The sequence below is a fragment of the Brachyistius frenatus genome, unplaced genomic scaffold (assembly GCF_029030835.1).
Source record: "Brachyistius frenatus isolate BFR_SWC_R1_liver_20210118 unplaced genomic scaffold, ASM2903083v1 Contig_65, whole genome shotgun sequence".
In the NCBI taxonomy this organism is placed as follows: Eukaryota; Metazoa; Chordata; class Actinopteri; family Embiotocidae; genus Brachyistius; species Brachyistius frenatus.
In genome coordinates, this window is record NW_027210664.1 from 1,338,111 (window position 1) to 1,364,898 (window position 26,788).

A 26,788-nucleotide genomic window follows, 5' to 3' on the forward strand; every position below is an offset into this window, starting at 1 on the left:
CCACCACCACCACCACCACCACCACCACCCCCACTCACCCTCCCTCCTCCCCGCCCCCTGCTAACAGCCTCTTTGCGTCTCTTTTCCTCTTTCTGACCATAAATCCATCCATTTTAACCGAAAGCTCATTAATGCAGCGAGAGCCGGCGGATGCATCCGTCCTACTAATACATTAAAAAAAAAACAAGATGCAGATGGAGAGAGTGAAAGTGAAAGTGAGAGGCAGCGTAGGTGCACCGCATGTGAAGAGGTATCGATCAGCTCCGATCGATACCCTAAAAAGCATCTCCTGCAGAAACATCTCAGAATTGACCTCGCTGATCTTAAAGATTCCCGTTTTTTTTTTTTTTTTTTTTAAATAAGAAGGGGAGATGGTATTTAGAGGCATGAAATCCAACATCCAGGCGGCGCCGTGGCAACCTGAAAAAACAAACCATAAAACCACGTAGTGCACTTGTAATGAGCGGTGTGCGGCGCTGAAGGGAGCCTGGAGAACTCGGTGAGTAAAGCTGAGTCAGGGTGTTCACAGAAACACTGCAATCTCAGAACATCACACCCTCTGGGCCTTTTACAGGAGGTGTGAAGAAGCTCACCTCTCCTCATGACAGGAAGATGAGGAAGGAAGGAAGGAAGGAAGGAAGGAAGGAAGGAAAACATGGCCCGGGTTGGCTTTTCTTTTGCTTTGGTGATGTGAAGTGCCCCGATCGGCCCGAGCTGGACGGGGAAAAGGAGCTCGTTGTCGTTTTATTATTTCGGTTTCCTCTTCCAAAAAATACGGCGCATGTACTTTCCGTTTCACTTAAATTTCTGGTGCAAGCTTTTATCAACTTCCAAAGTATCGATAATAATCATCCCATAATAAGACACATCACCGGCAGCCTTACGAGTATTTTTTCCACCACATTTTTTACAGTGTGGAAACCGAGCTGCTTATTAAACAGCCGGACGAGGACGTGCACATTGTCCCCACATGTTCTTCTCTTTTCACCTTACGTCTTCGTGACCTTAATCTACAGTACAAGAGGAACCCTGTCATTCAGCTCACACCGGCTCATTATAGCTCAGTAGTCGAGGGCTAATCTGGAGGCGGGAGACGAGAGACGGGAGCGTGTCCTCCAGACGTCTCCAATGGAGCCATGGTGGACAAAAAAAAAGACGACGGCTGAGACTCATCTGTTCTCTTTTCTTTCTCTTCTTCCAGGTCGCAGACAGAAGACACACGGAAACCGGGAAATAAGCCGCAAAGTCTTTTCAGATCTGCGCTTTCGCGATGGGAGGCCGACCGCACCTCCCGGCAGTCGCCGGCGTCCTGCTCCTCGTGGCCGTCGCCGTGTTGACCCTTCTGCCTCACGGCCTCGCCGGTCAGCCGGCGGAGGAGGAGAACGCGAGGAGCTCGGCTGCCGCCGCCGCGGCGGGTGAAACGAGGCTGGGTGTGGAATCAGTTCTTCGTCCTGGAGGAGTACACCGGGCTGGAACCGCTGTACATCGGGAAGGTCAGTACGGTTACCGGCACACAGGTGGAGGTGTCACCCGGAGAAACGCAGAGAGGTCGCAGGTGTCCCGCCCGGTCGGGTGAGCGAGGTTCTCCTCGTGACCTTTTTCCACTTTGGTGCGAGCTGATGTGAAAAGGTGCGTCGGCGTTGAACTCCCAACTTTCAAACAGCGCAGACTAAAAAGGCTCGAATGCAGAAGAGAAGATCACGGGTGGGAGGAGGCGAGCTTCAATGACTGGGAAAGAAAAAAAGAAATCCCAATTTATATCCACACTGAGACGGACGCTCTTCAATCCACTTTGAACCAGAGCCAGACGGCAGCGATGGACTTAATCGACTTCACTCGGTCTGCCGCTCCACAGAAGTGGACGGCACATCTGCATCGCACAAAGGAGCGCTACGATCGCTCGGCCGCTAAAGCCAATTGAACATTTGATCAATAGTTGTAATTTCAGTCATCATCGGCAGACAAGAGACAACAATCCTGCAAAAAAAAAAAAAAAAAAAACCTAGATCAAAATTGCCATTATGTGACTTTTTGTTAAAGCTGAAAGAGATTGAGATTGAAAAAAAAAAAAAAAAAAAAAAAAACCTGCCAAAACGCTGACCTCCATGAATTGATTGGAAAAGCGAGCAGGCTCCTTTTTGACATTTAATCAGCTGCATTCGCTGACGTGACGTTGTTACCAGGTTACCATGGAAACATGCATCTCAAGCAGAGCTGCACGATTGTGGATAAAACTAATCTCATGATTTTTTGTTGGAACCGAGATCAGGATTCTTTCACGATTTGTTTTCCATATAAATCTTTATTGCTTTAATTTAACTGATACAGAACTGATGCCTCAATTGACTTAGAGAGAGTTGGTGACGCTGAAGCTCCGCCCCTTTGCAATTTGCAAAAAGGAAAATAGAAGAAGAGGCATTAAACGTCAACATTACTAACAATACTCTTAATAATACTTTTGTTCTGTCAGTATGGCTGATTGTCACCTTTCTGTTCATCACCTTTAATCCTTCCTCCCAAAAGAGCCTGAATTTAAATACTACGTGCTGCATATGTAGGTTGTGAATTCAAATCAAGTCTGTTTTATCTCCTGATAAAAAGAAAACTGCACATAGCCTGAACTTTAATGTGAAATCTCTTCAGCGCTGCCGTTCACGTTCCTGAAGATACTCAGGCCCTGATCTTACAGCTGTGATCCCAGACCTGCCCGCCGCCTCTACAGTCCTCATCAACTATTCAAAACACTGCAGCAAGTAGCCGCTCATCCTCGGAAAACGTCCCCTTTGGGAATGACCCAAACCTTCCTTAATTAGTGTTCTGGAATCATGTTCGCCGTCACCGCACGGGAATACCGAGGAAAACTGTCCGATTCCTGAAGAGTTGTTTTTTTTCCCCCCCGAGAGTCCTGGGAGAGCTTCGGGGAAACAGATCTGCTCGTGTGGTATTGAGGAGTTCCCTCTCAGACGCTCACTTACACCGATCGCACCTCTTCTTCGTTCCCATCCAGCGTTTCTCCATGAATTCCTTTCAGCCTAATGTCTCTGAGCTGAAGGGAGTAAGTGATGCTGACAGGCCGGGCTGCTTCCCAGAGAGCCACTCAAGGACGAGAGGCATTGTAAGATATGAGAAAGCAGGACAGACATGTACTGAGAGATCCTCCTCCCCTCCTCCTCCCTCCTCCCTCCATCTACTTCCCCCTTTAGGCTCAACCAGGAACTTAGTATTCAGAGGTGTCGGAGGTGTGGGCTTTGGGCCCGAGCAAGAAGATGGAGCAGGTAATTGATCTGCCGAGTGTCAAACTCCGTCCTTTCATAGGCGTCGGAGAAAAAAAAGAAGGGGATCAGCGCAGGAAAGGGAAGGCGGACGAGGGGGAAGGAAAAGCCTCGGTCGGGAGATATGTCACCACGAAGCCCACAATCGGGAGGTTGATTAAATAAAATCTATTCCGAGTCGAGCCGGGGTTGTTGTTGTTGTTTTGTTTTTTTTTGCCGGAGAGAGTGCAGGTGGGCACGTTGTCCGGAGAGATAAGACGAGCGGCATTGTCTGCTGCTGGGGAATGATGTCGGGTATTTGTGTGGAAACGCAGCTAAACTATTGCCGGCACAACAACAACACCAACAACGAGGAGGAGGAGGAGGAGGAGGAGGAGGAGGAGCGGCGTAGCTGCAAAACTTTTTAACGTTTTCGACAAACCACTTCACCTCAGAGGCCCCCAGACGACGAGAAGAGGCCGAAGCAAGTAGCTCCAAATCTGCTGCACCTGTTGATTATACACGGCGGCGGACGTCTACGGGGCATTTAATTTCATCTCTGATGGCGGTGAGTTGAGTCGTCGTCGTACGCGGGAACCCTCGAAAGCACAAAGTACAGACTGATTGCCACATCAACAGGCTGGCGTTTTGCACTTACGGGGCCACAAAGGGCCTCTGATTGCTCCGCGGGATCCCCGGCAACAAACAGTCTGGAGGCTGTGATTACGTGTCTGCTTTCAGCTACAGTAGACGTACACATGTGGCCACCCCCCACCCCCACCCCCCCAACACCAATTTACATGCGTCAGATCAACAGTGCAGGATGTGTGTTCATTTTTATATTAATTCATTAATATTATTATTTAGTCTGGAAAGTCTTGCTGTAAGTCTTAAAATTCCAGACTTTTTATTTAATTAAGTCTTAATTAGTCTCGAAGAGAAAGTCTAGAAATTTCCCCCTGAAACCTTTTTTTGGTAGCGTTAGCAGGGTGGTGTTCATCAGCTGTAGAGTTAGCAGGGTGGTGTTCATCAGCTGTAGAGTTAGCAGGGTGGTGTTCATCAGCTGTAGAGTTAGCAGGGTGGTGTTCATCAGCTGTAGAGTTAGCAGGGTGGTGTTCATCAGCTGTAGAGTTAGCAGGGTGGTGTTTTATTTTCCATCATTAACAATATGCAAAAGTTATGCAAAACTTTTGTTCCAATACTTTACTGTTGTTGATGAATTTCCTGTTTGCATCCACAGACCCTGAACACCACGCTGTGCTAAATCCTTGTTCTTTTTTGTCGGCTCTGTCTGCTCTTCGGCGAGAGGAACACATGTTTATTTGGACTGAGATCATGTGGCTGACTTGGACTTTCCACTGTTGTTTGGCAACCCCTTAAAAAATCTGTTTGGTTGTGTCGTCTGTTTGTTTGGGACCGTTGCTCTGCTGCATTGTTCTAAAACTGGGAGCTGTGACCTCATTAAAAACCTCTAAAACATGTCACTGTCCTGATACCATATGTCCCGTTCACGGTTTGAAATCATCGCTTTTCGTAGTCTAAAGTTTGTTTGTTTTTTAAAACGCCGTATATCCTCTCACTTGATTGACACTTACGCCTCTCTGTGACCGTCAGCTGCACTCGGACATGGACAAAGGCGACGGCTCCATCAAGTACATCCTGACGGGCGAGGGCGCCGGCACCACCTTCACCATCGACGACAGCACGGGGGACATCCACGCCATCCAGCGGCTGGACCGGGAGGTGAAGGCCCAGTACGCGCTCCGCGCTCAGGCCCGCAACCGCCTGACCGACCGGCCTCTGGAACCCGAGTCCGAGTTCATCGTCAAGATCCAGGACATCAACGACAACGAGCCCAAGTTCCTGGACGGGCCGTACCAGGCGACCGTGCCGGAGATGTCCAACATAGGTGAGCGGGACGAGACAGAAACAACAAAAACAAAGAGTTTTCATGTGCGTGTCTGCGGCGTGTTATTTTCTGCCCTGCAGAGTTGTCGCTCGTCTCCATCTGCTTCATTCACTATTCATGAAGCTACGTTTGAAGGGAAGAAGCGGAGTTCATTTCTGCCCACAGATGGGGAAAAAGAAAAGTCAACAAAATGATGCTTTCTGGTTTATGTGATGATAACCCCCCCCCCCCCTCCCCACCTCCCTCCCTCCACCAAGGAACATCTGTGATCCAGCTGACCGCCACGGATGCCGACGACCCGACGTACGGCAACAGCGCCCGCGTGGTCTACAGCATCCTGGAGGGTCAGCCATACTTCTCCGTGGACGCCAAGACCGGTACGCAGCCGCACACAACTCTCAACACTCAATCTGTAACCAACGGCAACCGACGTTTTTTTTTTTTTTTTAATATATATTCCATTACATGTCGTGGCTGGAGATTTCAAACTTCACCAGCCACATTTAACTATTTTATGAGCTCCGAATGAATTTTTAATGGAGCACAAATGATGTTAGATGACCTGATAAAGTCGACGAACGTGCCGACCGTCGCCGACCGTCGATCCCCCTCCTCCCCCCGCCTCCTTTTCTAACGCCTGTGTCACGCTGTAATTGCGCCTCTGAGTCCGAGTCCTCCACACTTTGTTCCCCTTCGTGTACGCCGGCCGGCTCTGAATGTGGGAAAGCTCAGCGTGGCTCCCGCGGTTGCTACGAGACCACCGAACACTTGTCTGAAAACACGGCGTCTCTTTTTCTTGCAAATTGCAAATGTCTCCAACTCCTGGGACTCGACACAAAAGAGGTGCCGAAGCTCAGAGTGCGAGTTCCCCGCTGAGAGTGAGGACAGAACAGCACAGGCGGCGCCTTCCCTTTAATCACTTCCATCATTTGGCATCAAGTTAAACCCAACAATGCCGCTTTATAGTCAGATTTTCTTTTTTTTTTTGTCTTTCCGGGGACGGACTCCGAATCAAATCGATAAAAGGAAGAGTTGAACATTTTGGGGAGTTAGCTTAGCTTAGCATAAAGCCTGGAAGCCATTTGATTTGCCGAAAAACTGCGTTGCTGCAGAGTCACATACTACACTGACAAAAGTACGTGGACAAAACTACGGTGGCCCTGACTGTTCAAACGCACTGCACCACCGAGAAACAAAAAGCCAAGTTGCCAAGTAATAAAGCAAAATATGGAGCGTGAATTAAATTAAACGTACAGGATGTATGAGAGTTCAGGACTTCGACGACCATCCAGAGTTTCACCGGCGTTTGTTTAACAGAGCTGCCTGGTTTCACTTCATGCTGTAGGTCGGCCCCGCAGCCATCAATCAACCTCCCTAAATTAGACTGCGAGCGCCGCCTCGAGGCTTTTCTTTATTGACGCCGGCGCGATGTAAAACTTCCACACGTACAGCCGAGCGCCTCGGAGCTGCCGTGTGCTCACGAGAAGAAAAAACAACAACTCCAGACCTTGATTGAACTCCGCTGCGCGTCTACGTGAGGTTTCTATCTGTTTTTATCTGAGCGGTTAGAAAAGTGAAACAGCCGAGTCGCCGGGGGTCGAGGTCGGTTACAAACACTTCCAGAGTCGTTGTTGGTTTCTCCTCCTCCTCCTCAAACCAAGGCTGCGCCGTTGATCTCGGCTCTGTTCGGTGACAACAGATGCTCTTCTCCCGGGTTTGATCAGTTACTGTTTCTAAGAAAGAGTACAGGTTGTTAGGGTTGTTTTTACAGCACAAATATGTCTGAATATTATAAATCCGAGTAAAATAAATGATTCTAGAAGCTGTAGTCTGTTAATTTGGTCTCAAACATCTCGTCAAGAACTGAAAAAAGCCAAAGCGGGCCAGAACGGTGTTCGTAAGGTGATGAAGCGAGTGTAGGACTTGTTTTTATGTAAAGAACAGGATGAGGAATCGTCTGAGACGCCGTCGACTGCACGCGTGACCTTAATCTGCCTCCGCTGACCTTCCCTTCACCTCTCGTCTCTTCAACTGTCTCTCTCCTCCCCAGGCATGGTGCGCGTGTCCCTGGCAGACATGGACCGGGAGACCCGGGAAAACTACACCGTGGTCATCCAGGCCAAGGACATGGGCGGGCAGCTGGGGGGGCTCGCCGGCACCACCACCATCAACATCACGCTGGGCGACGTCAACGACAACCCGCCCATGTTCGACCAGAGTAAGGGTTTTGTTTTCGACCGCAGCTCCGAACTACGATGCAAAAAGGTTGCGAGGGGTGCAGCAAAGCATTAAATCCATTATTGTTTCATCTCGTCTTTGAAATATGTCTTGATTCGTCAAACCCAACAGTCCGAAAGCTCAAAATATCTTGACAGTTTGCAAAGATATATATATATATATATAAAGCAAAGAAAGACGGCGAACGCTCACATCAGTGAAGCTGAGAAGAAACGATGAGTTATCAAATTTTGACGACATAAAAATGTATTTTTTTTAGTTTTTAGATTTGGTTTGGAGTGATTGGAATAAGATCAGACGCTGCTCTTTAGGAGGATATTTTTTGGGCAGTTTAGCTGTTAAAAATTGTAGGAACTTATCTTTAAACGATGAAAAGTTGAAGCTGAGCTCTATGTTGTGTATCATAACGAGGCCCTGAGCTCACTCGGCTGTCAGATCTCCGGCCGTACGTGGAGATGTTTGAAGCTGAAACGCCCCACGGACCCGAACTCAGAGGCCTCGAACGACCCTGAAGGTCAGCTGACTTTCCCAAACGACGTCTTGCTCGTTTGAGGGTCGACTTGCGGTTTCTCCGTGTTTCAGCAGCAGCAGGAGGCAACGTGTGGGAGCTTGTTTTTAACTCCTCGTCTGTCCACTTGATTTTTCTCCGGAGCCTCCGAGCAGTTCGCCCACTTCTGGCCACCAGTCGCTCACCCACTGGCCTCTTCATCCCTCCTCCTCCTCAGCCACCAGCCGCCCCTTGCTGTCTCTTTGATTATCCCCGTTTCTGCTCCTCTCATTATCCCTATTTCTGCCCCCCTCTTCCCCTCCTCCCCCCCTGAGGGAGGTGGAGGACCTCCCTCAGGGGTCAGGGGTTGCCCTCGCTGCCTGTGGTCATCTGAACTCGGCCGACTGGTGGCTTCGCTCGCTAGACAAAGAAAACACCCGCCGCCCTCCTCCTCCTCCTCCTCCTCCGTCGCCAGTCCCCCACCAATTAGCACCATCACTCCGATGGAACTTTGATCGGTTGTGAAGAGCTTCGGGGACTCTCCCTCTGTCGAGCACAAATGTGCAGGCATTTCACTTTGGACGGCGGGGAGCGCCACAAATTGGGCAGCTGTCACCTCTTCTTTGAGGTTAAACGGTAGATGAAATTCAAGCCGACCCCACGAGACGGCGCGTAACCCAATTGCGAGGTGTTTATGGAGCCCGTTTATTCCATCCTGGCAGAGAGGAGGTTTTCAGACGAGACGAGCGGCGGCGCAGGAAGAGCTTTGGCTCCCTCTACAGGACGGAAGAGTCCAAGTGATATCTCTGTTCACTCGTCTCCTCAGGGCTGTACCAGATGAGCATCCCCGAGTCGGCGCCGGTGGGTTCGGTGGTGGGTCGCATCTGGGCGAAGGACAGGGACATCGGGCTCAACGCCGAGATGAAGTACAGCATCATAGACGGAGACGGGAGGGACACCTTCGACATCAGCACCGACCCCACCAACCTCTTCGGCATCATCACGGTGAAAAGGGTACGAAAGCAAACCGACACGGACCATTCACCTCGGATGTAAATATAGATTATAGGTGTTATCTCATCTAATTTACTTGAAGATGCAGAAACGTCTCTTATTTGTGCATTTTTATCCATTTACAACCCTGAAAGGCTCCTTCCTCGTACAGGAAGAATACCACAAAACTCCCTTCAAAAATCTGGCAATTTTAATTTTATCTTGAAAGCAGCAAACATCACAAACCTGTTAAAGCGCCATCGACCACACTTTATTCAGTCTGTTGGGGAATTCTGCACTAAAATAAAATACTTTACATTTTATTCTTTTATGATGAAACAGACATTTGAACTCTGACGCTTTCCCACATTTTGGCCTGAAAACTGGTGTCTTTTTTTTAACGGACATTTTTGACCGAGAGTTTCAGAAAAATATGATTTTTTTTCTTTTAGCGATTTAAACATCGAAAAGCGTCTGTTGAAAGACCACGAACGCTTTTGTAACGCCCGTATTCGCGTCCGTCCACCAGCCGCTGAACTTTGAGAAGAAGCCCAGCTACACTCTGAAGGTGGAGGGAGCCAACACTCACCTGGACCCGAGCTTCCGGCAACGCGGGCCCTTCAAGGACGTCACCATCGTGCACGTGAGCGTGGAGGACGTGGACGAGCCTCCGCTGTTCGACTCGCCGGCGTACTACGTGGAGCTGCCGGAGGACGCCGAGATCGGGACGGTGTTGAAGACGGTGTCGGCGAGGGATCCGGACGCTGCCAACAACACCGTGAGGTGAGGAGAAACAAAATGAAACACACAAACACACTCAGGTGCTTCACTGTGAACATATTTACTGGACATGTTTGAATCTGCAGCCCTTTATGGCTTCTTCTTTATTGCTTTCTTTTGTATTATTTGTGTTCAAATATCTGTTCCAGTTATTTAGCTTTTTCCCGGCCAAGTTTCAAAGTGTCCTCAAGCAAGACAGTGATGACAAAAGAAACCTAACTTGCTTTACCAGAAAGAGTGCTTAAAAAGGAACTCGTTAGCACACTTATGGCGCGGCGCGTTCAAGTGGAGCCGAGAGGCTTGGAAATCCCAGACATGACAGCCGGTTACCAGCAAATCAAAGCAAACAGATGGATTTGACAAATGAAGACGCCAAAAACAAGCAAGAAAACTGAAATAATTTGGCTGCTGTCATTGATTTCTATTATGAAAAAGGATAATAGCAGAATGTGTCTCATTAAATCCAAATCAAATGATTTACATAAAAATAAATAAATTCAAAAATGTCCTAAATTCAAAATGCACACTATAAAGCTAATAAACTGTATTTGAAGGCTCATATTTAGTTCAAAGTTGAAAGTTCAAATCAAACCAGATGTGATGTTACCTGGTCACCAGCAGGTGGCAGCATCACAACACGACTTCCTCACAGCTGGCCTCCATCTGCAGGCTGACTGGAGCGTCCCATTCATCCAGTCATCTATTCCTCAGACACTGACAGGGACACAGAAAGAGGAGGACGGACGTTATATCAAGACGCCGGAGGACTTCCTTCAAATACTCCTGTATTTGTTTTTGTGCGGCGGCAGAGCAGATGTTGCGTGGTGGGGTTGACTGTCCAGACTGCACCGCTCATAAACTAATTAGACATAAAACCTTTTAATTAGGCCATTAATCATCGGGAGGAATCGGCGACTGCGGCGGTGAATGAGCGTTTTCTTCACCTCGTCCAATCCAGCAAGTTCATCTCTTCCTCATTCACTCACAGAGATGAACGCCGCTGCCCCCCCCCCCCCCTCCTCCTCCTCCAGTTATAGATAGTTCATCCCATCCTTAGTAGTTTGTTTTTGTTTTTTTGGAGCATATCTGGCTCTGAGGCAGCAGTTATGAAGTTTTCAACACTTTAATCATCACTGACTTGTACAGTGGGATAAAAAAAGACCAACAAACAAGTATGTCAACAACGTACACAGCGGCCAAAAAAACTAAAACAACCGGAACGCCCGACTCTCCCGATCCACACAACAACAAAAAGCTGCCACCTCCCGCAGAAAAAAGGCCGTTTACAGTCGTTTTTATGACAATAAAATGAAATATTAGCGGCTGGTTCACTCAAAGTTCACTCAACAGGCAAGAGGTCAAAATAGGAAAGCAAAAAAAAAACAAGGCAGTAACGCTCAAAGACAAACACAGGATGGTGGACCGCTGACACACTACTGAGGGGCGAGTCAGGTGAGCAGAGGGGCGGGGCATCAGGGCAGGTGGGCGTGGCTTGTACGTGAATACTTCAGTGATGGACAGAAACTAGAGCGAATGAAATAAATGAACGCTGTACAGGCAGGATGAAAGTATCGAACCGCACCGGTCCGGAGCGGGAGGAGAGTTTTGTGGCTGCAGAGAGCCGGAAGGAATCAGAAATCAGGATTCGGTCGCTGAAGCAGCGACATCAGATGACAGATAACAACAAGCAGCAGGTGACCTTCAGTCCCTCCGTCGGCGGCATTTCCATTTTACATCTTTCTGCTCTTTTACCGACTGCAGCATGACTGGCAGCTATAGCTGAACACACACACACACACACACTTTTTCACCTGCTATTTCACACACACACACACACACACACACACACACACACACACAACAGCCCCCCCTCCCCCCCATGACTGTGGACGAATGATATTAATAGAGTTCCTTCAGGGGGATCCTTGCCAGCAGTGGATGTGCCAGTCACGACTGTTCCCTGTCAGCACGAAGGCCAAAACAGCCAAAACACACACACACACACACACACACACACACACACACACACACACACACACACACACACACACACACACACACACACACACACACACACACACACACACACACACACACACACACACACACACACACACACACACACACACACACACACAGCCTTTTGTTAAACATCTGATATCTGCAGCCTAATATTACCATTTATGTATTAATTAGTCATTTAAAGTCAGAAGTTTGTTCCCCGTCCATGAAAGCTCCTCTCACTCACTAAAAGGACATAATAGGACATATAATGTTCCATCTCAGAGGTCAGAGGTCGGATCTTTTTTCTTTTCTTTTTTTAAAGCTGATAAACACAAAACAGCTGAGAGAGGAGAGACGAGGCTGCAGGTGAGCTCGGACACCTCGTGGGTACGTAAACCCGGTTTCTGCTCCACAGCCTGGAAGAGGATGTGCTGTATATCATCATCATCATCATCATCATCATCCTCCCCCCTTACCCCCTACTCCCCCTCCTCCTCCCTGTGTGAGTGTGGCTGGTTGTTTGCTGCATGTCACTCTCAGAGGAGTGTTTTGGAAAGCGGCCCTCGGTGTCGGCAGACGAGCCAAGACGGCACGCTGCAGGTTCTATGTGTCCCCGGCGTCGGCTTGGCAACGGAGGCAGATACTCTGATTAAGTCTTCTTCTTCTTCTTCTTCTTCTTCTTCTTCTTCTTCTTCTTCTTCTTCTTCTTCTTCTTCTTCTTCTTGCGATGCCTTCAGGAGCTGCCAGCCTGACGCCTTATCACATACAGACACACACACCCGCTGGATTGTGTCTGCGTCGTCGCCTTCAGATGGGATTACAACCCCCCCGCCCCCCACCACCACTCCCACCCAATAACAAAAATGCAGAAAGGTTCACTTCATTCAGAGCTGATGTCCACACGCCTCGTGTCGTCCCGTGTCCCCAGGTACTCCATCGAGAGGTCCAGCGACCCCGAGAAATACTTCTACATCGAGATCACTTCCGGGTCGCTGATGACGGTGCGCTCGCTGGACCGAGAGGAGATCGGCTGGCACAACATCACCGTCCTCGCAATGGAGATGAGTACGTCACACAAATCTGCTCACTTCTGTCTGTAAATGGAGTCTCGGGTTTTTTTTTCTCCAGATTTCCAAAAAGAAATCATTTAATTTCTGTACTAAAACATAGAAGAAGGCAGGTAGCTGCACTAGAATCAAGGAAACAAAGTTGTTGCACCTGTTTTTAAGAAATATTTAAAAAAAATTATTTTAGCCACTTATAGTATAAGAAGAGACACGTATTGCACATACGGTGCATATTTTCTCATATGTCAAGAGGATAAAGCTGATTTTGAACCACAGCGCTGGTTATGTACCATTTCAATCAGACTTAAACTTAATAATGTCACGTGTCCTCAACCCAAATATTCAGTTTACAACGATATAAAACAGAGAAAACCAAAAAGAAGCAAGAAAAATGGATCATGAATTGATGAATTAACTGACTGGTTTCAGCTCTTAATACAAACACTTGATATCTTTACGAACGACCGTAGATGTTAGTGGAGTCGAGGGCCTTTCAGGACTTGATGAGAGGGAGATTCATGCAGATGTATTCTCATAAAGTACTCTCATAAATGCAGAAGCGGTGATTTTTGGGAAAACAACAACTCCTGCAGAGAGTTACGCAACGACGCCCGCAGATCTGCTCGCAGCCGGCGGCACGGAAAGTCACCTTCACCCCCCCCCCCCTCCGCTCGTCCGTGTGTGTCTTTGTTTTTGGTAGACACCTTAAAAGAGATGCTAATTGAGTTAATGACTAATTAAATAACTTCCTGCGTGGCGGCTAATTAAAGGTGTGACGGAGACGGAGAGGGCAGAGGTAGGAAGCCAGAACAAACTGCCGCAGAAGCAGCATGGAAGAGGAAAAATGAGCAAAGCTGATTGATTTGAAGAAGTAAATAAACAGTAAATAAACAACAGTAAAAAAAAACAACTTCACGGATAGTCAATGTTTTCTTTTTACTTTTTCACGACGGTTGACTTTGATTTTTCGGTTTTATTTACAGTCTTATTACAACCATGTCGTTATTTTGGGGGAATGAAGTCATAATTTTACAAGAAAACTTGTAGCAGAGTCGGATAAAACTACGCTACAAACACAAAGCTATGAGGACGAGGTCAGCTTGATAAGAAAAGTTTATAATAATTCTACAACAAAGGTCAAAGGATTTTAATAATCAAATGGTTATTTCATGCAAAAATGTCATTAAAGCGCGACCTGATAGCAGAGCTTTACTGGAGGTCATTCTGCTCAACTGCAGCCTCACATTTCCTCTTTATAATGAGGATTAAGTCTTTAAAACGTGAAAATTCAACATAAATGTCATGATATTATCAGAAAATCTGTGATTTTTTTTAATTTTTTTTTATATAAAGCTGCAATTAAATCATTGATTTATGAGGAAATGTCAATTTAGGACAGTAAAGTTGTTCTTTTAAAAGGAAAAGGTCATATTATGGTACAAATTTTAAAATAATTTAATTACAAAAGTCCTGCTGTTATGAGGATTATGTTACGATTTCACATTAAAGCCATTTCATCCCAAGAATCAGGTCATATTTGTTTCAAGAATAACTACTTTAAAAAAAGTTTACAAATCATTTAATAACTTGCCGCTATATTATATCATATTTTTATTTTAGCTCTGGCGCTCCCATAACATTAACGTAACAGAAAATATCTGTTCGATAAGCAACTAAAGGGAATTCAATCAGCACTATGTTGTAGATACACTTTTGCTTTTCTCACGGCGACAGGGCAAAAATATCTTCTGTAAAAAAAAAAAAAAAAAAAAAGACTATTAAAACCGAATTTTGTATTTTCCTTTTTATTCAAATTATTCAGATTGAATGTTTCTCGTCCGTTTCAGTTTTTCTTTTCGAGGAAGGTCATTTGGAACAAAAACTCCCATCAGTTAAAGGAACTCGGTGAATAATCACGTTTTTTAAATTGAGCCGTTTTTAAACCGTACTTAAGTACAGGAGCACGAGGTCGCGTGGCGCGTCGACCTCCAGAGCCAAAGTCACGGATTGATCGATCACGTGATGAAACCTCAGAAAGTAGTTACTGCCCGCTAATTGCGTTTCTGCAGCTTATTACACAGCTGGTTAAGGAATGCTAATTGCAGAGTGTAATGGAAATTAATAGAATTGTAATCTGAGCGGGAGAAGACTTAATGTGCTGCAGGCCGGCTGTAAACGAGGGGAGGATTTAGATGGTGTGTGTGTGTGTGTGTGTGTGTGTGTGTGTGTGTGTGTGTGTGTGTGTGTGTGTGTGTGTGTGTGTGTGTGTGTGTGTGTGTGTGTTCCTGCAGACAACCCCTCGCAGATCGCCAGTGTGTCGGTGTCCGTGAAGGTCCTGGACGTCAACGACAACCCGCCTTCGCTGACGCACTACTTGGAGGCGTACGTGTGCGAAAACGCCAAAGCGGGTCAGGTACGGAAACATCAGCGACAACTAAATATGTACCTGGAGTTCATCAGCAGTGGGAAGTTCTTTTTGTTTTTTTTTTTTAAAGATTTCTTCGATCCTCCATTTACCTGTTCAGCTACCTGACAGATGGACACTATCGTGCTGCAGTAGATGAAACTCTTCTTCAGGATATTAAGTAGATAAAAATCAACCGATATGCATCTTCTACATTAAAGAATCTGTAATAATGATCATTTTTATGATGTTTTAAACTCCTCTGGACGACCACTTACCAACATCAAAGCACTTTTGAATAATTCAACTCCAACTTAACTCGATGAACATGTTGATTGCAGCACTTTTAATCTTATTTATTAATGTTTTGCTTTGCTAAACATTTAATATATCAACGTGCAGCTCTCAGAGACTTAAAAGAGACTGAAGTGGACAGTTTTCAACACTAAACACTAATTTTGGGGAGTTTTTTTTTTTTTTTTTTTATAGTTTACTTTCATAATTTTATCTGCACCATGATTAGCTCCAGATGAAGTTTTGTACGTATGTGTGTAAATGTGATGCAGCTGATCCAGACCGTGACGGCGGTGGACCCGGATGAGCCGCCGGGCGGACAACACTTCTACTACAGTTTGGCTCCAGAGGCCGCCAATAACCCCAACTTCACCCTGAGGGACAACCAAGGTAAGAAATCCAGACCGGACCGGACCGGACCAGACCAGACCAGACCGAACCAGACCAGACCGGACTGAAACAGACCGAACCAGACTGAACCAGACCAGACGCTGCAGTATTTCTAACTACCAACCAGACATAACTGACACCTACAAACAACACACAAGGCCGTTAAAGTCTCCTCATCTGGCGTCTTGTGTGTTGTCAGTAAAAAATGTCTCAGAATCTCCGTCGGTGACGAACCGCTGTTAAATTAAGTCGCTCCGATCGTCACTTCCTGTTCACGGCAAACCTTCAATTGTCACCCGTCGCCCCGAACAACGCCTCGTCTCTAACATCTCCGTCGGCCGCCCTCCGTTTCCCAGACAACACGGCGTGGATCCTGACGCGGCGCGGCGGCTGGTCGCAGCAGGACCAGACCGTCTTCTACCTGCCCATCTTCATCTCCGACGGCGAGCGTCCGGTCCAGACCAGCACCGGCACGCTGACCGTCCGCGTGTGCAGCTGCGACCGCGACGGCAACGTGATGTCGTGCAACGCCGAGGCCTACAGCCTGCCCGCCAGCCTCAGCCGAGGGGCGCTCATCGCCATCCTGGCCTGCATCTTCGTCCTGCTGGGTGAGTTTCACAGACTCTTATAGCGTAATAAAGTTGTAGTTTTAAAAGAAAACGTGGGAAGCCACCAGGGGGCAGAATTTACAACCAAGTGGTGAACAAAACGTGTAATTTAGCAGGAAAAGTCGATGAGAAGTTGGCGAGAAAAGAGATTTTAGTGATAAAGCCTTTTAAAACTGTTCACATGCAGAAAAGGAAAAGTTGCTGTTTTGTGTCTTTGTTTTTTTTTGTCCTACGTCAAACATGCAAAGAGATATCTCAGATCACATCAGTTATTCCCGATTTGGGGCTTTAAGTCTAAAAGATGAAATAAATCCCATCATGCCCGGCACGGCTTCTTCTCTCCGCTGACGTTCACGGCCTCGTCGACAGGTCAAACGTGAAGATGCGCGAATGCAGAACGACATCGTTGCGTTTCTCCATCGGCCGCTAGAAACGAAAACTACGTTTTAAAAACCGCCTGTTGTACGGCGAGATTTAAAAAACACCGCGGCGCTTTGTTTTTTTTAACGCCCCGACCTTCCCGCGGTGAAACCGTGAAGCCTGAATCTAAAGAACCCAAAATATGAGATATTAAAAAATACATTACCACCTTAGGAAGCGACTCAACAGGAGAAGAAACGAGCTCTCGGTTGAAAAAAAAAAAAAAAAAAAATAAGAAGCACCACGGGAGCATTAGCGAAGGAGTGACATCATCACTGCAGGATCAAAATATGGGTTTCTTTTCTCATCCTGGAAAAAAAGAGCTGAGCATTCATTAGCAGCAGCTCCCCCCCCCCCCCACCACAGGCTGATATGGACCCACTTTATCTCTCCCTGCAGACCTGTAACTGGGCAGGTTGACTCACTCGGCTCCTCGGGGAGGCTGCAATAAATTTTGTTTAAACATCTTTGCTCGCTTCGAGTGTGTGAAGTCATCCTCTGGAATCGGTGCAGTAATTCTGCTTTTAATGGCGATTTATTTCCCTCACAAATGCTGTTTTTTTGTTTATTATTGTTTGTTAAAAAATATCTTTTAATTTGAACCTCTCGTCGGCTGATAGTAAAACAAATCACTACCGTCTTGCTCACAGATTTGTTTTAATTACTTGTCGTTGATCCTACGAGGGAAATATGGGTCGATAAGAATGATAAGCGAGTTGCATGTTTATTGCATCACCCACTAAAGTGTTCAACGTCACAGGAAGTTATATTTAAAACTCATCTGAGGGTCAAAGACGTCCTTTAAATTCTACAACTTTTGGTCTTAAGAATTAAACATATTAAATGTATAAAAAGCACAATTTTATGAAGCGAAAAGTCTAAATAATTGTGTTTAAAGCTCTGGTTCATAAGCAGAAGTGAAACATAATTTAAAAATGCAAAACACTGAGCCAAGAAGACATTTGGATGTTTGATTGCTCTTTGAAGCCTCGCAGCCTTTTTAACTTGCTGAATTTCATTCAGTCCTAAAAAACGTCTCTCTTGATTTGCTGTGTCCGTCAGTGATGATCCTGCTCATGCTCTCCCTGAGGACTCATCGTAAGAAGCCCTACCTGTGCGACGAGGAGGAGAACGTGCACGAGAACATCGTGCGCTACGACGACGAGGGCGGCGGCGAGGAGGACACCGAGGCCTTCGACATCGCCGCCATGTGGAACCCCCGCGAGGCGCACCGCCACCCGGGCAAGATGAGGCAGGACATGCTGCCGGAGATCGAGAGCCTGTCGCGCTACGTCCCGCAGGCGTGCGTGGTGGGCGGCGGCGGCGGCGACAGCAACGTCCACGGATACGTGCTGGCCAAGCTGCTGGAGGCCGACATGGACCCGTGCGCGCCGCCGTACGACTCCCTGCAGACGTACGCCTACGAGGGCGAGGGCTCGGTCGCCGAGTCGCTCAGCTCGCTGCAGTCGGGCGCCTCGAACGCCGACCACGAGTACGACTACCTGAACGACTGGGGGCCTCGCTTTAAAAAACTGGCCGAGATGTACGGCGTGCTCGAGACGAACAGTCCCACGATGTGGTAGGACGCGACGGGAGGCTTCTTTCTTTTTTTGTGACTTTTTTTGACTTTTTTTTTTTTTTTTTTTAATCTGAGACATTAATAAATAAAAAAAAAGAGGAAGAAAGACAAAAAACAAAACAGTCTTTGCACGAGGACGCGACGAAGCCGTGATGTGCTCACGCTCACATCCACGACTGTTACAAATCCAATTCATGCCCGAAACCTTCGATTCTTCACAACAGCCTTGAAGGCCTTGAGGTGCCCGTTGCAGCAGTGTGAGCTGGTTTTGAATCACCCCCTCATCCCTCCCTCCCTGCCTCCCTCCCCCCCATCCCTCCCCTGAGAGACGGGCTTCAGAGAAAGGCTGGATTTGGCAGCCTCACGGGGGCCGTGCAGAGGAACGGCTTCAAAGCACACGTTAACTCCCCTGCCTGACCCCGCCACGGGCAGAAACCCCCGTCTGGTTCAAAGTACCGAGCGATTTATGCCAGAGATGAAAAACGAGAGCGAGCGGGACGACACGGTAGACCAACCCCCCCCCCCCCCCTCCCCCCCTCCTCCAAAAAAAACCCGCCGATCCGACGGCTCCGAGTTTGTGTTTTTATACGTGTACGCACGACTCGAGCCGCAACACTGGGGGCGTAAAAAAAACAAAAAAAAGCAAAGAAAAGAAAAGCGAGGAAGCGTTGCTGCCGTCGGTGGTTTGTTTGTTTCATCTGTGGCGAGTCTTAACTTATTTCTTTGTTTCACGTGCTGTATTTATACGTTCTGCTAAGTTATTTGGGTTCTTCGATCCCGACACTGTACTTAAAAACTGCCGAAGACAAATCTTCAAAAGACCACGTATATGTTGTAACATACATGATGTAGCCGCCCTCGGGGGTTTTCAGTCTGCGTGAGAAAAGTTCTCCCGATTGTCACGTGACGTGCGCAGGAGATGGCGATGATGTAATCCCATGTGGGAACTCTTTTTTTATTTTTTTCCCCTCAGTTGTTTTATTGTATTATTGTTTTTGTATTATTGTTTGAAGCTCTTTTGTATCGTAACTCTTTCTTCTTTTTTTTATACCCAAAAACATAAAGCAGTTATCCATTCGTGAGGATACGAAGGAAGCCAATTTCAAAAAGATCTTTTCATGCAGCGTGATATATCTCAAATCTGCGAGCACACGTCCTGCACGCCTTTCATCTGGGACGCACCGCCGTGCCGACCGGAGTCCGACGCCGACGAGGCTTGATCTGTCCCGTTAGAGATACCGTGTTGCTTTTGTTGCCGCCACACATGAATGTGGCTTAATCCTCCAATCCTGTGACTACAGAGACGTCGATAATCTGCATTAAGTGCCAAATGTAAAAAGGACGACAGCAGCAACAACAACAACAACAACAACAAAAAAGACGTTTTGGAAGAAGAAAACAAAAAAAAGAAGAAGAAGCAAAACACACAAACACCAAAAGACAAAAAAACAAAAAAATGCATTTTTGCAAAGTAGGAAGGAAGCGGAGGAAGATTTTGATAAATGAATTGGGTGGAGTTTACTTGAAATCTATGTGGTCAGTCATGCTGCATAAGTGGTATGTGAATGTAGATATTTTTTGTATTCTTGGTAATAAAAAACTAAACAAAAAAAAAACACGTGTTGCATCTCTTTTGTCTTTAAAGGTTCATTCCTGTTCATTTCAACTCGGAGTATTTTCCATTATATTGGGTTTATGTCAAGTCAAGTGTATTCAAAGAAAGGCTGAGAAATGACATCACGATTCTCACATTTTTTTTCAATATAAATGTCATTTAAATGATACAGAAAAAAAAACTGAAAATAATCTAATAGCGTTTCCTCACTGATGGTCACATGGTGAAACGCCACGTTATTATTGGTTGTTTGTGTTGATGGCATTTAGAAATAAGATTGCATAGCGGCATGAATCAAAATTGCAATTTGAATACGATTAAAAGTGCAGCTTTAAAAAAAAAAAAAATGATGATGGAGATTTGTAAAGGCAGCAGACAAGATGGCCACTCAAGGCGGCTAATTTGGACTGATAAACCAGTATTTTGTGGTAAAATCAGCCGCAGGGAACCCAAATGAATTGCAGCGATATATTTCATTTGCAATTTTTTTGTTTCCCCAAATCTCTTCAACCAACAAAACATTAGGCATTAACGGGAAACATGCCAGGTTTGAAATATCCTTTGAAAGCACCTGGTGTGGGCGACGCGTGAAAACAAAAATCAGAGCCGTTCGGAGTAATAAACCGCGGCTTCGGGCGGCGAGGAGCATTACGCCGTCTCTCCCGGAGCGTGACAGAAATGGAAGTCCTTTCAAAGATAAAGTAGCGATTTAAAATTGCAATCATGTGCTAAATTGTCCTCCAAAGTGTTCCCGCAGATGATTCAGTTTTCATTACGGTTTCCCTCAAAGTACTTAATTTGCTAGACTTATTTTGTTTTGCAGCGATAATGTTCAGCAGTGATTAAAAGCTCTTCCTGCTGTACCTGAGCCTCCAGCCTCGGCAGCAACTCGCTAAATCGCTCCGTCTGATTGCCTTCGACCCAACATTTACATGAGCGACTGCAATATTTGCCAATGGGAATCAATCAATTACAAAAGAATCTCCACTTAATTGCTTGTGTCCATCAAAATGATACCAACAGGAAAAAGAAAAAAAAAAAAAGAAAAAAGATAAGAGGGGAAACTGATGAAAGGAAATTAAGAAGTGGGCAGCGAAGGGAAAGAGAAAGAGATAATCTACACCATCGGTGATTTTCGACTACTTCAAATTTTTTCATTTTCCATTGTCAAAACAAATAACAGGAATAACTCGGTAAAATCGGTGGCTCCGAGTTACCTGCTGGGTGGCATTCAACGGTGAAATTGCTCAGCAGATGAGCCTGCAATATTTGCCGGGATTTAAATTTTCACTTAAAAGCATTCATGTCCTCCGCATGCTGAGCACAATACTTCAATTACACACCGGGGGACCTTTCTCTAATGTGTCTCTTTGTCTCGGCGCCCCATAAACTCTTCGTAGTCTTTTCTGTTTGTCCGTCTTACATCGATCACTTCAAAGAAATATTTTAAATTCCACTCCAACTTTACGTTATCTGTGATGGTTTGTGTTTGGGGTTTTTTTCTGCCCTTTGGAAGTCAAAAAATAAATAATGCGGCTTGAAATTTTATTGTTCGAAGCACGTGTAATATTTGTTAATATATTCAACTTAAATTGCTTCGTCCAATAACGTACAGGGTGGATTTCTGTGGTGGCTGCTATGTGCTAAGAGCAGCAGAAATAACAAGAGTAGTCGACTCTCATTACAGCCAACAACAGCAAAACATTTTTAAATTTATACAGCACGAAGGCATACTTTTGGGGAATATAATTATTTTCTCGCTGAAAGTTAGATGAGAAAGTTGACAACCAGATCTGGAGCTGAGAAATCGTGACGTAACGCCACGTCCGACGCTCAAAACTACGTATTTTCTTCGTAATTCGCAGTCATTTAAAAACAAGAAGTCATGTTGTTTGGTTTTTTTTCAAGTGAACTTACGATAACGGCTGTATTTCTTAACAAGCTGTGCCGGTTCTTCGAGATGCAACAACAACTACTTAAAAATAACAAGCAAGCGCCGCAAAAACCACAGCAAAAAAAAAAAATCGATTATATTATAGTTTGAGGGCAAAGTTCAACATATATTTTCTCGTTGAAAGTTAGATGCTAAAAATTAATACGCTGTTAATCACTAATCGCTGTTTAAACTTCTAAATATCTTCAGATTTACCTTCTTTTTTTAAAGTGATTGACAGCTGCCAACCTACAACAGACCTTGACAGATGGATTGATGGACCCAGTAGTCCGTTAGGACAATTAAGTCCCTTAATTTTGAATTTATGAATTTTAAATTTCACTCTTCAAGGAGCCATGGACACCTTGCGTAAACAAACAGCTCTGCCAACTATATGGTGTCACTTCCTGCATCTTTTTGTTTCAAGCGTCCACTTCTATCCAGTAAAGAGCAGATGGACAAAAACACAGATATCTGTCACGTGAAACAACCAAAAAAAAGTTCTGACTGGTTAAAACATGTTTTAAGCACCTTTATAAAGTCAAAATAGATACAAAAACCAAATAGCAGCAAGTAGTTCCTTTAAATTTATACCAAAATACAAGTTAATCAACAGTTTTTTTAATTAACAGATTAGTTGTTTCATCCGTTTGTCTTCTGCTTTCTTTCCAGACTTCCACCTTTTTAGATTTGTTGTATTTGTCTCTTTTCTTTTCTCCAGTTTCTGCTTTGAGTTCATAACAATGGAGGAAAAAGTAAAAGCTACAATTCCTCACGTCGAGCCACAAAAAAACCAAAAGATAAATGAATGAGTGGTTTCAGCTCAATCTCAGAATAAGTCTTTGTCCAAAAGAAAAAACCTTCATGTTTGCAGAGACTATTTTGAGAGCGGAGGTTTTTATTATTCTGAGAATGTCCTTCTGTAAGTTACCAAACTCCCTCCTCACAAAGACAAGAAGGATCTGACTTCACTCCCATCGCTTCTCGCCATAAATCTCTTGTCGAGAGTATTTGTCAGGACAGAGAGCTCCGGGTCTGTCTCTCCTCCTCGCTGCCCTCCCTCTGCACTTTGCCACCATCCTGCTGCATTAATTAAAAAACCCTAACAAACCCTCCGACCTCCTCACATTCACCACAGACGCTCCATCGCAGCCTCCTCCTCTTCCTCCTCCTCCTCCTCCCTGAGAGCGTTGCCATCCCAAAAAGCTACTGAGGGGGTAATTTGTCTTAAGCTCCGCTGCTCTTCCTAACAGAGGACGGAGCTCAAACGGTAGAAGATGATAAGAAAGGCTTCCAGCTCTAATCCTGCTGAGGGTAACGGACCCACTGAATCATCCCCTAACGTGGAGTGGAAGAAAAAACAAAAACACCCGCTGTGCTGGAAAAGAAAAGAGAAACTGCAGGCGGAGAGGAGAGCAGGTCCGAACCCGTCTGAGGAAAGGTTTATCTGGGCCTCCTCCCCCTGCATGTCTTTCACTCCTCCTCTTCTTCTCTCCGTCTCCATCTTCGTCTTCCTCGGCCCGGCTCACGAGTGCAGTCGACGGGTTCATTTCCACTTCGTCTCTTTAAGCTGCAGCAGAACAGCTTTTTGCCGTCAGGGTGTTTTGCTCCTGAGCGGCGCATCGTCGACGTCTCGGAGGTTTAGAGTAACTTCACACTCAGCTGAGGACGGCTGTGCATTAGCTTTGCTTTCAAGGAACTACGTGATCATTTCTTCAAGGTATCTTTTTTTTAATATATATATATGCTGTGCAGCCATTATTGCACACAACTGACAGCCACATTAAACCCGAGTTAGGAGAAGCCAATTAAAAGAACTAAAAGTCCAGACGTGCCACAACACGGCGTCTTTGTGGAAATTAATGACGTGTATTTGAATGCCATTTCTCATTTGGGTTAAAAAAAAGTCAGGAGGTTGACATCAGAGATGCTCCTCTAGTTCGAGCAGCTCCAGAAAAGAAAAAAACAACAACAGCGGGTGGCGTTGAGCGACAGCCAATTAGAGCGCGAGAGTTCTGCTTCTGCTGCGAGGAAGTCGCCACCAAACGTCGGAAATGAGCCTTTAATCGTTTACGGTGATTCATTAACGCGTCACATTTCGTACCTTCGGATTTACGATCGATGACTTCTCGTGGCGGCGGCTCACGCCAGCTATTCTTATGACTCCAAACATACCTGTAACGCACCACGCATCATTTCCAGACCACATTGAGATGCTGAAGATGGTGTATTAGATCCCACAACTACACATCTAATTGGAACACTACAAAACAGAAGACACCCAAAACTTTAAAAAAATAAAATAAAATAAAAAGCTGCATCAAAGCATCCCTCCCACTTCCTGAATAAAATAAGAGACACGGCGAAGCGGCGTCCTCGCACACAGGAAATATATAGGAGGCGCTGCGATGATGGAAAGTATTCTCCAGGTAGAGATGACAGAAACATGACAGAGGAACACGTCGTATGTTCTCTTCTTCCATCTTTTTTTTTTTTTTTACAAACTGTAAAAAATTCAAGACAGAAACAGACTTTTCCTTTTTTTTTTGTCCTCATTTGATCCGGTGAGATTTTGTGTCTGCGTTCACTTGTTTGCACATTTTTGACTATTAATGTTGGGGTGTGAAGGTGGAGGGGGGGGGGGGCTGTTAGCTACAGTTGTCAGATGCAATTATTACAAGGAGCTACTTCCTCTTTCATCCACCTCGCAGTGACCAATTTGCTTTGCTGGTTTGCAGCGTCTCCCCAAGAGAAGAGAAACCTTCTTTCTGCTTTGACGGGATAATAAAAACAAAAAGGAGAAAAAGAAGAAGAGAAACGTGGCAGCACAAACTGGATCTGACAAATGGGACGTGGCACATCAGTGCATTCGGTATCACGATGACTTTATACAAACAGCAGAGGGGGACTGAAGGGAAGAGGGTTGTTAAGCGGTGTTTGTCCAACTGGGACGTGGTGCCGGTCGTCCTCATCTTAGTGTCCCTCCCCGAGCTGCCGGTCCAGGAAATCCCAGCAGGACGGTCTGTTTGTCAGCCGTCTTCTGTACAGATTGATTATTATGAGGAGGCGACACTGCCGGGGTTAAATAAAGTCCGACTCACGTTTGCCGTCTTTGAAATATTTTGTTCACTTCACATGAACTTCTGGAGGAACCGGAGTGTAAAACAGGTGTGAGGCGGTCGCTGCAGCTCTGGATGTCGCTGATCAACTACATGCAAGTACAGTATTTTTTTTAAAAATAAATAAATTAAAAAAATCGACCTAATTTAAAATCTGTAATTGCAAAACAAATTTAGTTTTTGTTCACTGTGCTTCAGCACGACGTGGAGCAGAAATCCAGTTACAGAGGGAAACAACGACAAAAGTTCAGGCTTTGTTTCGCATTTATGCAAAAGGGACAGGTAGTAATCTACAATAAAATTTAAAAAAGAGTCTACTTTAAAGTAAGATTTTCATTCAAATAAATATTTGTTTGTTCACTACGCATCGCTGAATGAGAGAACATCATGGTGGCCGACTAATAAAAGCCGTGGCGATCGCTCTTCAACAGCCGACAGACTGACGTCAAAAAGGCAACGCTGTTTGAATCTCAGCTGCGATGACAGTTTATTCAGGTTTTAAGATTGTAACTTTATCAATTAACTTTATCAGCTTCCTGATTGGTCTAATCTTCGATACCACGATGGAAACATCATAAAGGGCTGAAGGACCTAAACGTTGGACTTTTGAGGGTCCTGCATGGCTCAAAGCTGATAATTAACTTTAATGTAAAGGTTGAGGTTTGTGTGCAGGCAGAAAACTGAATTATTATAATCTGCTTTAAAGCAATCAAACCACCGGGGGAGGGCAGCCGATGTCCCACGCTGGCCGCGAGCCAAAACTCTGCAGGTTTTCATTTCAAGCAGCAGGTGATTCCACGGAGACGATTTCTACTTGAGGTTGTGCTAATCAGTCAAATCAGCAGGTGGAGTCTTTGGCTTAAATTATACCCTGCAGACTTCTCAGCACATATATATATTTATATATATTCAGCACATTTCTGGTTGCAAAGGAGAGCAAAAGCACCCGAAAACCAAACTCCGAACCACAACCGATTCAAACAGCTGAATGTTTCAGGTCACCATTAAACAACGTTTGACTCTAAATCTGGTTTCTCCATTTTCTCCGCCTGTAGTTTAAAGTGTTTCAACTGCCTGTCGACTCACGTTTTCTACATGGAAAGTTAAAAGATGTTATTTGTAACTCATTTTGAAGGCATGCTGTCATTTATAGTCGACTAAATTTCAGAACGAAGCAAAGACCACGCGAGCAAAAAGCTCATCCCGAAGCACTCGTCTAAAGTGGACGTACAAAAATTGTGGGAAATACCAGAAAAAAACAGAGCGAGGGAAGTTATGACCATTAAATATTTAGACCCCAAACATGGTCCATGCAAAAATAAAATACCTGTCACGAACATGAAAGTAAGGTAATGCATGGTAGAAATAAAATATGAACACACTCACAGAACTCCAGTTACGTCCAGTAACTACTATTTATCACTAGAAGTCACGCTAATATAAAAACACAGTAAAAACCTACAATTAAGCTTTCAGTGCACAAAATAAAGCGTAAAAGCCTTTAATGGATCTTAAAATGTGGAAGTAAAAACCCCCCAGCAAGTCTTCAAATCAACTCCACTGGAACGACATATCGTTGAATCAAAACGTGTCCATACAGTTGACATTTATTTACAGCTGTTGGTCCAATTAGTGCTCAGACGCCCTAAGAGAGTGTGTGAGTGTGTGTCACTTTGAACAATCAATATATATATAAA

At 45.4% G+C, this 26,788-nt stretch overlaps 1 protein-coding gene across 1 annotated transcript; it reads left to right on the forward strand.

Moving 5' to 3' along the window:
* Positions 1–591: 591 nt before the first annotated feature.
* LOC138625700 (cadherin-20-like) lies at positions 592–18,920 on the forward strand. The gene is given in 12 exon segments (XM_069706799.1): positions 592–1,399; positions 1,401–1,493; positions 4,866–5,160; positions 5,418–5,537; positions 7,211–7,378; positions 8,712–8,899; positions 9,408–9,661; positions 12,591–12,727; positions 15,021–15,142; positions 15,700–15,817; positions 16,174–16,425; positions 17,908–18,920. Coding segments are annotated over 12 exon segments (2,397 nt in total). The 5' UTR covers positions 592–1,270; the 3' UTR covers positions 18,429–18,920.
* The last annotated feature ends 7,868 nt before the right edge of the window (positions 18,921–26,788 follow it).